This window comes from Lissotriton vulgaris, chromosome 7 (genome assembly GCF_964263255.1).
Source record: "Lissotriton vulgaris chromosome 7, aLisVul1.2, whole genome shotgun sequence".
NCBI lineage: Eukaryota > Metazoa > Chordata > Amphibia > Caudata > Salamandridae > Lissotriton > Lissotriton vulgaris.
This window is the reverse complement of record NC_141695.1, coordinates 1,525,433,746-1,525,449,480: the sequence shown is the minus strand read 5'-3', so window position 1 is coordinate 1,525,449,480 and position 15,735 is coordinate 1,525,433,746. Positions and strand designations below refer to the sequence as shown.

Sequence of the window (15,735 nt, the reverse complement as noted above, 5' to 3'; positions counted from 1 at the left end):
CTTCGAGGCATATTTCCTAGCTGCACAACTCCAGTGGCTCTTTCACTGGATGTCAGAATGCCACCTAGGGGAAAACAATACGGAGACAGGGCCTATACCATTACCGGAGATTTGCTGACTACTTCTGCCTGTCAATAAACCCAGGCGGACATACCCATTATACGTGTCAATAACCCGCACATGTATGCAGAGGATACATCTCATGTCAACAGGAAAGCCTCTCTACTCCCCATTGCTACCTCTGATAGGACTGCCCAGAAATGAAAGATATTACACAAACCGCATGCTGCAGTTGTGGACAGACCACTCACTACTCGAGGTGGAATCCCTATTTGAAGACGGACGATTGCGCCAGTTCAACCAAATAATGGAAGAATAGGACCTTCCCCCCATGGCAATTCCTGCTCCATAGACAAATTATGGCCACTTACCGCCCATATTGGACCTAACTGAAGGGGAACCCACAACACACTCGATATGACACAGAATCCTACACATGGGAGCGGGTCGACACTTAAGTCACTTGGCTATACAAAGCCATTCGGGAACTCATAGCTAAACCATTAAACACACTTCGACAGACATGGGAGGAAGAAATAGGACCTCCATTGCACGACAAAGTGTGGGAGCATGCAATAGAGTACCCAAATAAAGTATTGTGCAATGCTTGCTTTAAAAACATACAAATCTACATATTGCATAGGGCATACTTCACACCGGCACGTCTCCAACGATGTTACTCCGACACGCAGTTCCTATGTCCCCACTGGCAGACACCTGTCGCAGATTTCCAGCACATGTTTTGGAGCTGTTCTACAATACAACCCTACTGGAGTTCCATACACGAGACATTACAGGAACTCACAGGCCTACCAGAGATGAACACATGGGGGGCTAGAGCACTGGGACTATTCCGGCGAAGGAAACATCACAAAGTGCAGATACACTTTGGGTCACTGGCAGTCCTGTTGGCTAAGAGAGGAATAGTAATGAGCTGGCGCGCCCCAACAGGGCCTCCAATGGCGGCCTGGTTGGGAGCAGTAAATAAGTGTGGAGCAGCAGAAGAGGAAGCAATTAGAATTTGAAGAAGTGAGGGGAATACACAAGAGCCACATATCCATGGAATGGGCTGTACTCCTACACCAATTCAAACAACAGCACACAAGGAACCCCCACGGCACCCGGACCCCAACGGCTCCAGTGAGCCGGACCCAACTGAAGACACACGCTCAAGACCCTAAACTTGAATAGCATCCTTTTGTAGAAGTGCTATAACTTCCTGTTGAAGCAGAGTCATATGTTCTGTGGACATTGGACGCTGCCTGGGTGGTATGTTTGGGGGGGTTGCTGTGAGTTCTAGGCAGTAGCCATGTTGGATAATCTGTCTTATCCACCTGTCTGTTGTGATGGAATTCCAGACAGGTAGGAACTGTGATAATCTGCCCCCCCCCCCCCCCCCCCCCCCCCCCCCAGGAGTGGAATGATGTAGGGGTGGCAGAGGGAAGTCACTGTTTGGGAGTGGAAGAGGAGCAGTTGTTGTTATTACCTCTACCTCTTCCCTTGTTATTGTTGCCTCTGTATCCTCCTCTAAAGTAGCCTTTGTTAGAGGAGGCCTGTGTGTGCGTTTTAAAAGATGATGTTGTATTTGTGCCGGTTTGCTTGGAGCCTCCTCTATAAAAGGAGCGGCGAAAAGAACTTCTAGTCTGTGTGGATTGTAATGCACCCATAGACTTAGCTGCGTCTGTGTCTTTCTTCATCTTTTTTTAGTGTGCTGTCTACTTCCGGCCCGAACAACTGGTTCTGATTGAAGGGCTGGTTCAAGATGGTAGTCTGTACCTCTGGTTTAAAACCGGAAATGCGTAACCACGCATGGCGTCTGAGTATAACACCAGTATTGACCGCTCTGGATGCTGTCTCAGCTACATCTAGTGCATATTTAATTGAGGCATTGGATATTAGTTTGCCTTTTTGTATGAGCTCTGTTGCCGGATCTTTGTATTGATCTGGGAGGTGCTCCATCAGTTTTTCTAATTGGTCGTGGTGAGCCCGGTCATAGCGTGAGAGTAAGGCTTGTGTATTTGCTATGCGCCATATGTTTGTTGCCTGCGCAGCAATCCGTTTCCCTGATGCATCAATAACTTTAGATTCTTTGTCAGGCGGGGCGTGTCACCAGAAGCCTGGGAATTGGCTCTTTTACGTGCATTAGACACTACTAAAGAGTCTAGTGGCAGATGTCCCTTAATATAGACTGGATCAGATGGTGCTGGTCTATACATCTTTTCTATTCTTGATTTAACACCCTTCTCCGTACCGGGTCTTTAAATATTTCTGGAGCATGTTTAATGACTCTTTTGATCATGGGTAGTATTTGCGTAGACCTTTGTGACTGCTCAAATGTATCCAGTAAAAAATCCTCATCAATGGCATCTGAGTGCATTGGAACCCCATGGTAAAGGGAAGCTCTATTTAATAGATGATTAAACCAAATACTATCTTCTAGAGGGGAAGGTTTTGTTGGGTAGTACTGAGGATCAGGAATGTCTGGCACATTATGTGGCGGAAAACCATATATGTCGTCATCCTTAGGGTATTCTGGATTGACATCTTCATCTAAAGGCTATGCATGTGGCTCTGGTACGTCATTCCCCCACCTAGATCATACTCCTCGTCAGTGTGGTGTGATGATGCAGGAGATTGAACAGGAGAAGCTATAGGTTTAATGTAAGGAGGGATAGGAGAGGAAGAAGGTGAAGGAGAGGAAGGGTGCATTGGAGAAGTTGCACAGTCCTTTTTGGCAGGAACCACAGGTAGAAGTGGTGCGTCTGCTGATCTCTTCTTGTAAGGAATTGGTTCCACATGCCCAGTTTTTGGATTGATATGGACTTTTCTTTGTTTAGGATCTGGTCTAAACAGTTCTTTCTCCTCTACCATCTTCTTCGGCGTCAATTTTTTCGGTGCTGATAGGGGTTGTTTTGTGTTTTTTGCTTTAGGAGGAGTTATCGAGTCCTGTGGCAAATTCTTCTGTGCCGAAGGTGGTTTCGGCTTGGTAGGCTTGTTAGAGGGTTTAGGTGCCTCTGTATCAGGCCTTGGAGTCTTTGGTACCGAGGTTGGAGATTTCGGCGGGGAGACAGGTCTCTTTGGCTCTGTAGCGCCGGACTCTGGTTTTCCATCTTTATTCTTGGAACCGGAAGGTTTTGAAGTCGAAGCTTTCGGATCCGATACAGTCTTTGGCTTCGGCACCGATGTGTCTTTTGGTTTGGGTGCCGAAGGATCTTTGTCTTTAGGCACCGAAGGGCGTTTTGGCTTCGGTGTCGAAGAGTCCTTCGGTGTCAAAGGATGTTTCGGTGACAATGGAGGAGGTGAAATTGGTACATGTGGTTTCGTCGGTGCAGAGGCACCGGAAGGCATAGTCTTTTTCCTCAGAGCTGAGCCCGAAGGCGGGGCGTCTGAGGGTAAATTTCGGTCTCGACTGGGTCCCATGGGCGGAGTGCCGACCGCTGCCTTTGGTTTGGGTAGTTTATGTTGTGCAGGGGCAAGAGTACTCACGGGCTGCCGAGATGGAATTGAGTCTTCTGAGTCCTCTGCCCCGATATGATCTGGAGATCAGGCGAGTCTTCCTTGGCGACGAGTGGAGCCTCGTCCTCGGAGATATCTTCGAGTGGATCCTCGTCCCCGGAGACGTCCTCTCCGACGATCTCCTCCTCAAAGATGGCCTCCGGTGCTGGCGCTGATGTCCTCATCTCGTGTCGACGGGCCCTCCGATCCCGAATGGTCTTTTTCGATCTGAAGGGTGCACAAGCTGTGCAGGTCGACTCGTCGTGATCCGGCGATAGACAGATTGCAGACCTCGTGATGGTCGCTATGAGGGAATTTTGCTCGACATACAGGGCATCTCTTGAATGGAGTTCTGTCGATGAGGCGTAGGCCGTACGGCGCCGACAGGCCCAACGGCCCACATCGACGCACAGGAATGTAGCTGGTGATGTAGAAAAGTCTATTCGATGTCGAAAATGTTTATTTAAAGTTTCACGCTTCAAAGTTGCTGAAAAAGTCTTTTCCAGCCGGAGCGGAAAACTTTCATCCGAACCCAGTGGCGGAAAAAAACAATCTGAGGATGGAGTCGATGACCATGCGCAGTATTGTCCAAGGGAGGAGTCACCTATCTCGTGACTACAAAGACTTCTTCCAAGAAGACAACGACCTGCAATCATCCGAGCCCAACACCAGGTGGCGATCTATTGCAAAAGTGTACGATCTGCAGCTCATATGCCTCGAACATAACTTTTCTGTTGACACTAGAGGTATGCCTGCTTCCTTGGCAGTGTTGCCAAGTGGCAGCTCTTTGGAGATTGTATTGCACAATTATTCAGACGAGCAGAAGGAAGACATAATAAGATCCTTAGATGCTACCAAGCTCAGCTTCCAGTCTGATATTGCTTGAAATAATGTCTACAACCCCCCACATGAAACCTATTTTCTATCATTGCAGCATCATACAAGCACCATTTTGTGCATCTTCCTCTCGCTGGAGCAATGCAGCATGAAAGGTTGAATGCTCCTCTTTTGATTATGGGGCAGGTGTCCCCACTGGGGATGGGAGGGAAGCCTTTTCACTTTATCTAGAAATGAGAGGAACAAAGAGGCTAATTGCTTCTTCTGTGCTCGATGAGCAGTTAATACACCTTGTGCAAGAGCGGCAATCGGCTCCTGAAGAAAGGCCTCACATTTATCACAAGCTGCCATTTTGCACTCTCACAATGCCAGCCCAATAGTCGTTGACTGGACTGTTCTGCATTGCTCCCTACTCGCAGCGCTTGAGGCTAAATACTATGCGTCCTATCTAAGGAAAATTATTTTTGCAGGTATTTGAACGGGTTACCCGGTGTTACATTACCATATTTTGTTCCTGAAGTAGTGCGAAATGTTTCTTGTCAACTGTTTGATTAAGGAGATTTTGATAACAATGGGAATGCGAATGGTAGAGGTAACAACAGGACAGAGTCACTACATCTAGCGTGTCACTCCAGTTCCATTTAAAGTTATGCCATGTGTTATTTTAGGTTACTGATTATATAGGTCAGGACTCGCTAATTGCTTGGCCTCTAGATAGTTATCAAATTTAACAGACTAAGGAGTGCCATGAATGCCTCAAATGCTTTTTGTGATTTAAAAACAGGGTTTGCGCCACGGGGTTTAAAGCAGTGGGTTTTGCTTCGCTAACAATGCTTCTGTGAGTTGATAAATGTATACCGTCATCCTGTGAATAATTATTTTCCTTCGTTGTCACATCCACAGATGTGGTTAGCGGTTTTCCCCAATGTACGACCGATCAGATCTACTTCAGCTGTGATTAAATTGTATGCAAAGGTCCCCTGTCCTTTCTATGAGGGGGAGGAGGGTAATTTAATACCTTGGACGACTTAGAAAGGCTCCTATGAAGGAGTCTACTTTCAATGTATCTGGCCATTCGAGAGGATTTGCTATGATCAGAAAGGGCTCTCACTCTTAGGAATTCTGGTTTGCGTTTTCGGCCTGTCCAGGCATAGGTAGTCATCTATCTTTCAGGCCACTTGAAATGAAATTGTTGTTTTCCCTCTGTTGCTCACTCAGATATCCATTTGGATACAAATGTATATTTTAATTATGTTTACAAAGCTCTGTGCATTGCAATCATTTGATTTTTATTTTCCTGTTCATTGTTCTGAACTTTTTCTTATTCTAAACCCATTCTGTATTCAGTCAATGGCTGCAGGGATAAATACTTATAAGATTCCAAAGGCGAGACCAATTACATTGCAGATGCTTGTTTCGGTTTGCCTCTGTCTTTCCTATTTTTCTGTTTGCCGCTGTTTTGCCACTTTTTTCTGTATACCTTTCTTTTCCTCTACTTTTTCTCTTCCTGTTTTTAGTTTATTAGCTATGCAGATGACACCCCTATCTTAATTCGGCATAAAGATTCAAAGTGTAAATTATTGCAGTTGCCAGCTGGCTGGCAGACATTTTGTTGCAATTCAACTTTCACAAAACAAAGTTTTAAAAAATATATATATTTTTTACGATTCTCTGTGGTTTCTCTCAAAGATTGTGGCCTTCGTCATTAGGCCCCGCCCCAATTTCAGTTCCTGTGGTCCATAACCTATGGATTAATTTTGATTCTGACATCCTGTGTTTAATTCAGCCTTCTGCCATCCATTTGTTTTGCTTTCCTGAGAATTCTTTCCAAATTCTTCTATTTGTTCCAACACAAACACTCGCAATGATGGTGCAGCTGAAATTTTGAGTTTCCTAGACAAATTCAATTCCATGCTGGTTGGTTCACCTACTGGATTGCTAAAACGACTATGTGACAAAAATACAGCAGCAAGGTTTGCCTTGCAATAGTCTTGTTTTTCTTCAGCATCAGTGGCTCTGAATACCCGTCACAGGATACCATCTACTAAAAAACTTACTTTAGGCTACTTTGCTTGGTCTTTTGAGCACCTTGTCTCTCACTATCTGCAGTGCAAGTCTCATCGATTAATTCCCTTCCAAGCAGAGGTCTTCGCAAACTCACTCTCTGGTGGTTCCTAAATTCCACCAATCTATACTAGGAGGGTATGGGATTGTGCCTTCTCGGTGATAGGGGAAAAACTGTGGAACTCCTTGCCTTTGCAAACTCTCAAATTCCTGCTACCATTTAGGAACGCCTTAAAATGTGATTTCTTACATAATAATAGGATGTCCATTGTCTAGGGATTAGAAATGTCTTCTCTGGTGCCAGTACGCCGGTTTAGGTAACACTGAGCTCTACAGTTATTTTTTTCATTACATTACCAATGAGTAATAATTCACAAACTCTTCTACCTTCTCCAATGCTTAAAGGATATTCACCCTCTCGTTCTTTGTGGTCTTACTGGCACCACTTCAGTTGCCAAACTTAATGGTGGTAAAAAAAAACCTCAAAATTGTGTCGTTTATTGTGGGTTTTCGGTCAATGGCCCGGATTACTAGCCCCATAACAGGTTGAGATATTCTAGTGGACCAGGTAAATGTCATGATGTGAAGGACAGGGTCCTGTAAATACCCTTCTTTTCTGTGTTTTAACTCAGAAATGGACAACAACATGCAACAATCTGTAAAAACTCTACTAAATTCCACATGTCTCAAAAATTACAGGGGATTATTCCGAGTGTAAATTTAAGCAGGTTTGACATGTCAAATTTGACTTGGGAAAATTGTGGGAGTACAACATTTATTGCATCAAGTACCTACCCATGTGGAAAAACTCAAAGGGCATCAGGATTCTGAGAATTTAGCTAAACCCTTTAATCAGTCAACATTTTAAGAAAAAAGACAACATTCTGAGCTGAACCACTAAGATGTGATTGTTTACAGCATGTAAGGCAATAATAGTTACACAATGCCACATTTAAGCATTATTTCTAGCACCCGGAGGCAATTATGGCTATTAATTACTTTCCATGTAGTTACGGACCTGAGCCACAGGCGACAGCGCATAACAAGAGAGGAGAATTATTATCATTACTGCAGGTAGAGGCACTCTGGTATTCGCATCACTATGAAAAAAAAGACCGGGAGAGCTGAGGGAGGAGGCCCTATCTTTTACATAAAGGGATAGGAAACAAGCATTTACAATGCAACGGTTTCGCCTTTGACAAAGTTAGAGCTATTGGCATTGTAAATGACAAATTGTTTATTTATGTGTTGGTTTTGAAAACAGATAAATAAATGGCATTGTCATTTACAATGTCAATAGCTTAATCTTTCGCAAATTTCTGACAAGATAGGTCAAATCTGGTTTGGCAGGGTATACGCCAACTGTTATTATGTTATGTTAGTAACATGTTACTGACTGGGTAATACATTTGATATATATGACTTTAATTGATGTCCAGATGCCTATTTGTCTAGACATTTAACTATCTCTCTGTTTCCTTCTCCTCTTTCTTTTATATGTGTGATCTACATGCCTTATTGTTCCCAGGGGTCCACTTTTAGCAGCCTGTGCGAGCTACGGAGGCCGGCATTTATTTGTGACTCAGAGTTCAGCTGTAATAAGTTGCTATAAGAGGCCACTCATGGTATTACAAGTAGCATAACATCCGAAAGCGACAGGCTGCTTAAGTAAATGGTACGGTATCTCCAGGCATTCGCCATAGAACCCATAATAAAAGATATGAGATACCAGGAATATAGCAAGTGTTGTTAGCCGGGCCGCCTCTAGGCGCTGGAGGTAATTTTGGAATCCAGACTCGCACCACATAAGAATGTGCTGACCTGAGTGTTTCGGAAACTAAAGCGCTTCCCGCAGTGCCTGCAGCTTGTATAGGGACACGGTATGCCCATTCAGTGGTAGGCTTCCCTGCTGAGGGCACCTCTTACAGTGGTGTTTTCTTTTATGTGAATGCGCCAGGACTTTAGCAGTGAGGTCTCTAGCTCTATTCACGGGTACCACTTAAATCCACTTCAGCCACTTTTGTCGCTCTCTCTCATAGGATCACGGATCCACCTCAGCCTCCTTCCGTGGCTCTCACACTCTCTCCCAGACGGAGCTTCTAACAGACTTAATAACAGCCCGCTGGCTTTCCCCACAGTAGAGGAGCTGCTCCTGGTAGCACTGAGGTGGCGTAAGGGCCAGAGCTGCCGCCTTTTGAACTGGGGAAATGAAATACCAGCATTTGTAAAGCGCACAGCTACCTCCGGAGAGGTGCCCTGGCGCTGGGGGCCCACGGGAAGATTGAGCGAGCTATTGCCCAGAGTCTCACTGGGCTAACCTGTCGTGGGTAGCGGACCCTGAACCCCATGGTCCGGAGTCAGGCACCCTGGCCGCTGCGCTACACCTCTACCATCAGACTCGATTCTCGGCGTCCGCTCAACATCCTGTGTTCTGGGCAAATCACTTAATCTCCCCGTCCCTACTAAAAAGGAACGTGTCCTTATGTAATGTAACTGGTGCTCGTGTAAAGCGCTCCGATACTTTCGGGTGGAGTTCGCGCTATATAAAACTGCAACAAAAAAAATGATTACAGTGTACAGCCAAGACTGAGAGCCTAACGAGAACTTGCGGCGGGGCCTCGCACGCCCCCTCTACGCCCCACTCTTCCGCCTTCTGCGAACCATGAGGTAAAATATACAATACATACATTGAATTAAAAAATGACCAAAACAAACCTTCCCCCACAAAAGAAATAGGAACCGCCCACCGCCGCAATGACGGCAACGAAGGGGCTGGATGAGAAAAAATCTCAGGAACGCCCACGAGTCGCCTCGCAGAATGACGGACGCCTCTCTCTTCCAATGGCTAGCCTCTTTTTATGGAGCTAGCCAATGGAACAGAGAGGCGGGAATAAGCCACATACTGGTAAACAAAAGTTTTCGCCTGCGCGAGACGCTGCTTGCGCAGCTGTTCGCCAGGCGAAACCTAAAAACTGCTCCTTTCTCCCACATAACTCCTTCAACCTCTTCAGTAGCAGCATGTTTACACAAGCCTGTCATGGTTGCTTTCATGTTTACTGCATGGCCCCCTTTCAAAACACTGCCCCCGATATAGACAAGCAACATCAGATGTCATTCACGGCAGCTCTAAAGAATGCAGCTGAAACTCACTTGTAGAGTCTGCGATAGCCGGACAAAGTCTCGCTGCACCTGCTCACTGGTGTCCAGCTCAGTTTGTAAGCGGTGCACTTTGTTCTTTTCCTCCTTCAGAGAGTTTTGGAGATGAACCTGAAGCAGAAGGAAAACCATAAAGGAAGTAGTAGTTGCAGGAACACGGACAGCGACTAATCATCAGCAACAGAAATAGTGATGGGTATCTTTGGTTAATCAACAGTCTAGTGATTCTACATTTTGACTTCATAGTCTTCATTACCTGGCCTTTAACACCACCAGCTGAGCCTTCTTCCATGACAACAGGAAATATTTTTAGAAAGGCGTCACAATTCCTCAAAGAATAAAGCACGAACGCTATACCACAAGTAGATAAAAGGCTGCAGTACCAAGTCTCTTTTTCTCCTGTCACAACAATTTGTCTATATCATCCTTACCAAAACAATTCAGTCACATCCTTCATATTAAGTACAACAAACAACTGCATCAGAATTGTCACCACTATGAACTACATCAGCCTTAAAAGGCGGACACAATCCAAATGAAAGTGACTTCCCTGCCTTCGACAAGGCAATTACTACTAGCTTCACCAGCAACACCAGGAAAAACCATCACTAAAAACTGACTTTCCCAGTATGAACATCATTACAGCCATTAAATTCAAACGTGTAATCAGTAACGGAGAGCGAGATAAAGTGTAATCAGTTGCACTCTCCCATTACTGAACATTACTATCCCACAGGCAACTGATTCAACAAGGGTTTCGCAGAAATATATCGGACTCCCTCTTCATAACAGGATATCTCTGCTTACTTTCTTACTTCTAATGGGGTATCCTAAGACATTGGAGTAGACGCCTCACTCACTTGTCGTGACATGCTTCATCATTGGCACATATCCACACCCTGGTGAGATACTACTACCAGGGCGGACTCAACCATAGATGAAAATGGGAATTCTTAGATAAAGCAAAACTGGATATGCAGGGACCCAAAAAGTGATATATTAAAAATACCTTGAGGTATACCCAATGTTTTTTTTTATTGGACAGGTAAATGGGGTATGGATAAAAAAGTAACATTTTGAGGGTTCTATTGAAAGACAATTATTAAATTATACCCTCCTTTTTACTGCTAACATGTTTCGGCCCTCGCTATGAGTCCAAAAGTGTCTGGGGCCTTCGTCAGGGCTGTCTTGTCAATGTCCCTGTCTTGGTGCAAGCACTCCATGCAAAAGCGTGAGGCTTAATGCTCTCACCTGTCTCTTATCTTGGTTTCTTTTGTCAGGGGATTTTCTGCAATATAAAAAAAGAAAAGGAGAGGAGACTGTTTCAATCATCTAACCTGAGTTTATTAATCATGTTCCCACTCTTTAAAATGGTGGACCTTGTTTGTGAAATACACAGATAGCATTAGGCATTACTACTTGTGTTTATGCCATAATAATTTCCCTGATTCAATCAGTGTTATGCTATTATTCTGTTTCATATTCATCCCGGTGCGCCCAAATGTTACTAGAAATGATTACAGATCTAGAGAATTTTCGGGTTGAGGTGCTTATTCTATACAGTGATATAATGTCTAAGTCCAGACCTTTCAGTGATGACATTGTGAGAGTGAATATTTTATTTGGTGCAGCTATCCTCATTAGCTACATACCATATCATTCATACCAGTCCTATGTATGCTTACACTCTATGGTGTCTCTTCGAGGGTCAAGCGATAGGTGCGTGATGGAGCGGTCTTGTAGTCACACACTTTTAGGTTTAAAGCATTTTATGAAAACATAAAAAAACATGGGGAAGGGAAGTAGGAGGTCATGTTTACATACAGTGCAAAAAGAGACATGTTGCAGCAATTCTGGTGGAAAGTGGGGAGGTCGGTAGTCCCGGAGGGGAAAAAAGGCATATGCTATAAGGCAATAAGGCAGTGCAAAAAACCCTCCAATAGTCCCCAACCTCCCAATCAAAGCTAAGCACGAGTAGCGTCCCGCAACACAGCGAAAACAACACAGTCCCTCTAAGCCCCCCGTCCCCAGAAAAGGAAAAAGAAGAAAACAATACCCCAACATCCCCGTCCAATAGCCCGTTGTAGAAACATTCACCCCAAGCCGCCTACCCCCAACCCCCAGTCCCCCTGATCCCATCCCTCTTAATCCGCTGGAGCCTCCGGCGGCGTCAGCCTAAGAAGGCGCAGGTACCTCGGACATGTGAGCTCGCGAAATTCCGTGGACAGCAGTGCCAGGAAAGGGTGCCAGAGCTCCTCGAACTGGTCTACATTTCCAGCCACAGTGAGCGACATCTTCTCCATACCCAGTACTTGCCAGAGTCTATGTAACCAGCCAGTGATAGAGGGGGCAGTGGGGGTGCGCCAGTGTACAAGGATATTTTGAACCGCTGAGCCTAGCGCAATAGCAATCTGCCTACCCCTGCGGGACTTCAGCGGGTACATCAAGTTGTTGGGAAGGCCTAGCAGGACGTATGCTGGGAAGCGCGGGAGTTCAACCTCAAAGTGCCTGTCCACCTCATCTAAGACCTCCTTCCAATAAGCAGACAGCACCGGGCACCCCCAGAGAATGTGCGATAGAGTACCCTCCTGTCCGCAGCCTCGCCAGCAACCCTTGCCGGTGAGTTTGTGCATCTCGTAGAGCCTCTCCGGGGTGTAATACCAGTAGGTGGACACCTTGGTAAAGGTCTCCGTCAGCCCAGTGTGATACGCAGAGTGCCTCGCCCGATATGCGATCTTGTCCCACTCCTTGTGGCTCAGGGTTCTGCCCAGCTCCCTGTGCCAGCGCTCTCTCCCCGGGTTGTGGTAATGAAACGGCGGGGGTTGGAGAAATTTATACAGATCGGTGATAAGCTTGGCATCCGAGGTCCGGGTCACCAGCCACCGCTCGTAAGGTGTGATTTGACGGGCTGCGACGTCGCGCACTTGGGGCTGGAGAGCCCAGTGACAGACCTGCATATAACGCAGTCTGTCCACCTCCGTCACACCAAATTCCTGTCGTTGTTGTTGGAAAGGGAGCACGCCCTCTGGCCCGTAAATGTGAAAGAGCGCCCTGCAACCCGCACTCACCCAGTGAGAAAAAGCTCCCGGTTCTAGGCCCGGAGTAAAGTCTGGGTTACCAACTATGGGTGTAAACGGTGATGGGAAAGTAGTTAGCTCGCGGAGCTCACAAACCGCATCCCACACTCGCAGTGGAACCTGGGTGACAAAGGAGGCGTAGAGATTAGCCGGGCGATGTGCGCGCCGCAGGAATGGAACCTCTTGAAGGGTGCGACCTGCAACCGCCTGATCTTGAAAGAGCCAGTGCTTGTCCGACTCCCACCTGCTCCATTCCACCAAATACCGGAGTTGCGCCGCTTGAAAATACTTCCGGAGGTCCGGAACACCAAGACCCCCCGCCTCCGGGGCAAGCGTGGAAAGAACCCGCTTCATCCGAGGCTTGCGGCCCTGCCACACGAAACGGGAGATGTCAGCCTGCGCTTGCCGTATCCAACCCACAGGGGGCTGGAGAGGTAGAGCACGAAAAAGATACAAGATCTGAGGCAGTACCGTCATCTTCACCGCTGCGATACGGCCCAGCCACGAGAGCAGGCCCTTGCCCCAACGGCCGAGTTCCTCCTTAATCTTCTTGCTAAGGGAAGAATAGTTGGCTTTGACCATTTCAGGCAGCGAAGGTGCAAGCAGGATCCCCAGGTACGGCACCGTGGAAGAGGACCACTGCATAGGGAAAAGACGCTGGAGGTCTCGCCTGGTGTCCGCGGAGAGCGACACATCCAGGGCAGCCGATTTGGACATGTTCATTTTAAAGCCGGCCACGCGTGCAAAGGCGTTCAGTTCCTGGACACAAGCAGGGAGTGACCGCCTGGGGTCATCCAGGGTCAGCAGGACATCGTCCGCATATAGGCTAACAGTATGGGTATACTGACCCATCTTAACCCCAATAGCGTCCGGATTGTCGCGAATCCTCTGGGCGAACGGCTCCATATAGAGGGCGAACAAGAGCGGTGAGAGGGGGCAGCCCTGTCTCGTACCACGCTCAATGGCAAAACTACTAGAGCTGTGTCCGTTGACTCGCACCGATGCGGACGGTCTCTTATAACAATTGAAGACCATGGTGCGGAACTTCTCGCCGATCCCCAGTTTCCCGAGAACCAGCTCAAGGTACGGCCAATGAACCCTATCAAAGGCCTTCTCCGCATCGACCGACAGTAACATCCGTTCCCCCGGGACGCCTGAGGCCTTTTCTAACACGTGCGTCACCCTCTTGGTGTTGTCGACTGTCTGCCTACCGGGCACAAAACCAGCCTGGTCCGCCTCCACCAGGCCCGGTAGGTGCAGTCCAAGTCTGGCCGCCAGGATCCCCGTGTAGAGCTTAAGGTCCACATTCAGAAGCGAAATAGGCCGATATGAACCGCACAGGGTCCGATCCTTCCCGGGCTTCGGAATAACCGACACCGTCGCGGAAAGAAGGTCCGGCGGGATAGCCCCCGGCTCAGAGAAGGAGTTGAACAGGCGAGCCAGGATAGGCGCCACAGTGGAGCAGAAGGTCTTGTAGAACAAGGCCGTGTAGCCATCCGGGCCCGGGGCCTTACCGTGCTTCAATCGTGCGATAGCGGAGATGACTTCCTCCACATGGATGTCCCTCTCCAGGTGGTCCGCCTGGGCGGGCTCCAGAGCCGGGAGGGTCATAGACTCCAGATAGGCCTCAGCTTCTCCCGGTGGGGAGGGTTCCGCGGCGTATAGCCCCTCGTAAAAGCTACGGAAGGAATCCGCCACGTCCGCGTCACCGGAAACCGGAACCCCATCTGCACCCACTAGCTCCTTCACCACATTGCGTTGCTGCGCAGCCCTGAGCCGATGGGCCAGGAGCTTACCGCATCTGTCCCCGCCCGTATAAAAGGCATGCTTCAGACGCAACGCTGCGTATTCCGCCCGATCTAGATCTAGCGCAGAGAGGAGTTTCCTCGCCGCTTTCAGCTGCCTCCAAACTCGAGGAGCCCCCGTTCGGTGGTGAACCTGCTCAAGTTCCCTGACTTGCGCCGTCAGTTCGTCCCTCTTACATTGCCGCTCTCTGTTCTCCGCCGAGGAAATGGAGATAAATTCCCCCCTGAGGACCGCCTTCAAGGCTGCCCACTGCGTCGCTAGAGACGTGTCGGAGTTGCTATTGTGGACCAGATACTCCTGAATGACCTCCCCCACTCGCTTCACCACCGACTTCTTATGTAGAAGAGTATCCCGAAGCCGCCACATCCCTCTGGAGGGGGGGGCTGCCGGCCAAGCAAAGACTCCGGACACCGGTGCATGATCGGACAGGGACAAAACCCCGATGTCTGCTGCCGTGGCGGCCGAGCGAAGCGGTCCGCTCACCAAGAGGTAGTCCAACCGCGAATAAGTGCGGTGCGCGTGGGAGAAGTATGAATAGTCCCGATCGGTGGGGTGCATAGTGCGCCAGAGGTCATGCAGATCCATCTCTGCAATCCGGTCTTGCACCGCTCGGGAAAGCTCCCCCGTCTGCGGGAAGCGTTGGGCAGACCTATCCATAGCTGAGTCGAAGACCATATTTAGGTCTCCCCCCAAGACTACATGGCGATCGGGCGAGGCAGTGACGTCCACCAACACTGATTCCAGGAAACGATCCTGGTGGTCATTCGGGCTGTAAACGGAGCCCACCGTGAAGGAGATACCCCCAAGCCGCATGCGATACACTAGGAGCCTCCCCTTCTGCTCGGCATATTTGTACAATACCTCGCCCCTGAAGGAGCTGGCTAAAAGAATGGCTACACCCGCAGTCTTGGTCGCCGCCGAAGAGAAGAATTGGGTGGGGAACTTGGCGGAGCGCAGCCTGTGACAATCTTTGGAAAGTAAATGAGTTTCCTGCAAAAGGCAAATGTCCGCTTGCGTCCCCTCTAGCAGGGAAAGGATCGCCCTACGCTTCACAGGGTTGTTCAGACCCTTAACATTAAGGGTCACCACCTTCAAGGACGGCATCGCTCCCAGGGAATCGAAGCGCTATGCAGCAAGCGAGGGATCAGTGGAGGGGGCGCGCGGGGCAGGAGCGCAGGGAAGGCCAGGACCGGCCACACGTGTGCTTGGGCATTATCAGACGGGACCCCACCAACAACAA

General features: G+C 48.2%; 1 protein-coding gene across 1 annotated transcript in view; it reads right to left on the bottom strand.

The window, feature by feature from the left end:
- RABEP2 (rabaptin, RAB GTPase binding effector protein 2) overlaps positions 1-15,735 on the bottom strand; it is a 305,401-nt gene that overhangs the window by 64,217 nt on the left and 225,449 nt on the right. Inside the window, exon 12 of the mRNA XM_086932395.1 lies at positions 9,607-9,723. Within this exon, the coding sequence (XP_086788521.1) occupies positions 9,607-9,723 (117 nt within the window). The remainder of the gene's footprint in view (positions 1-9,606; positions 9,724-15,735) is intronic.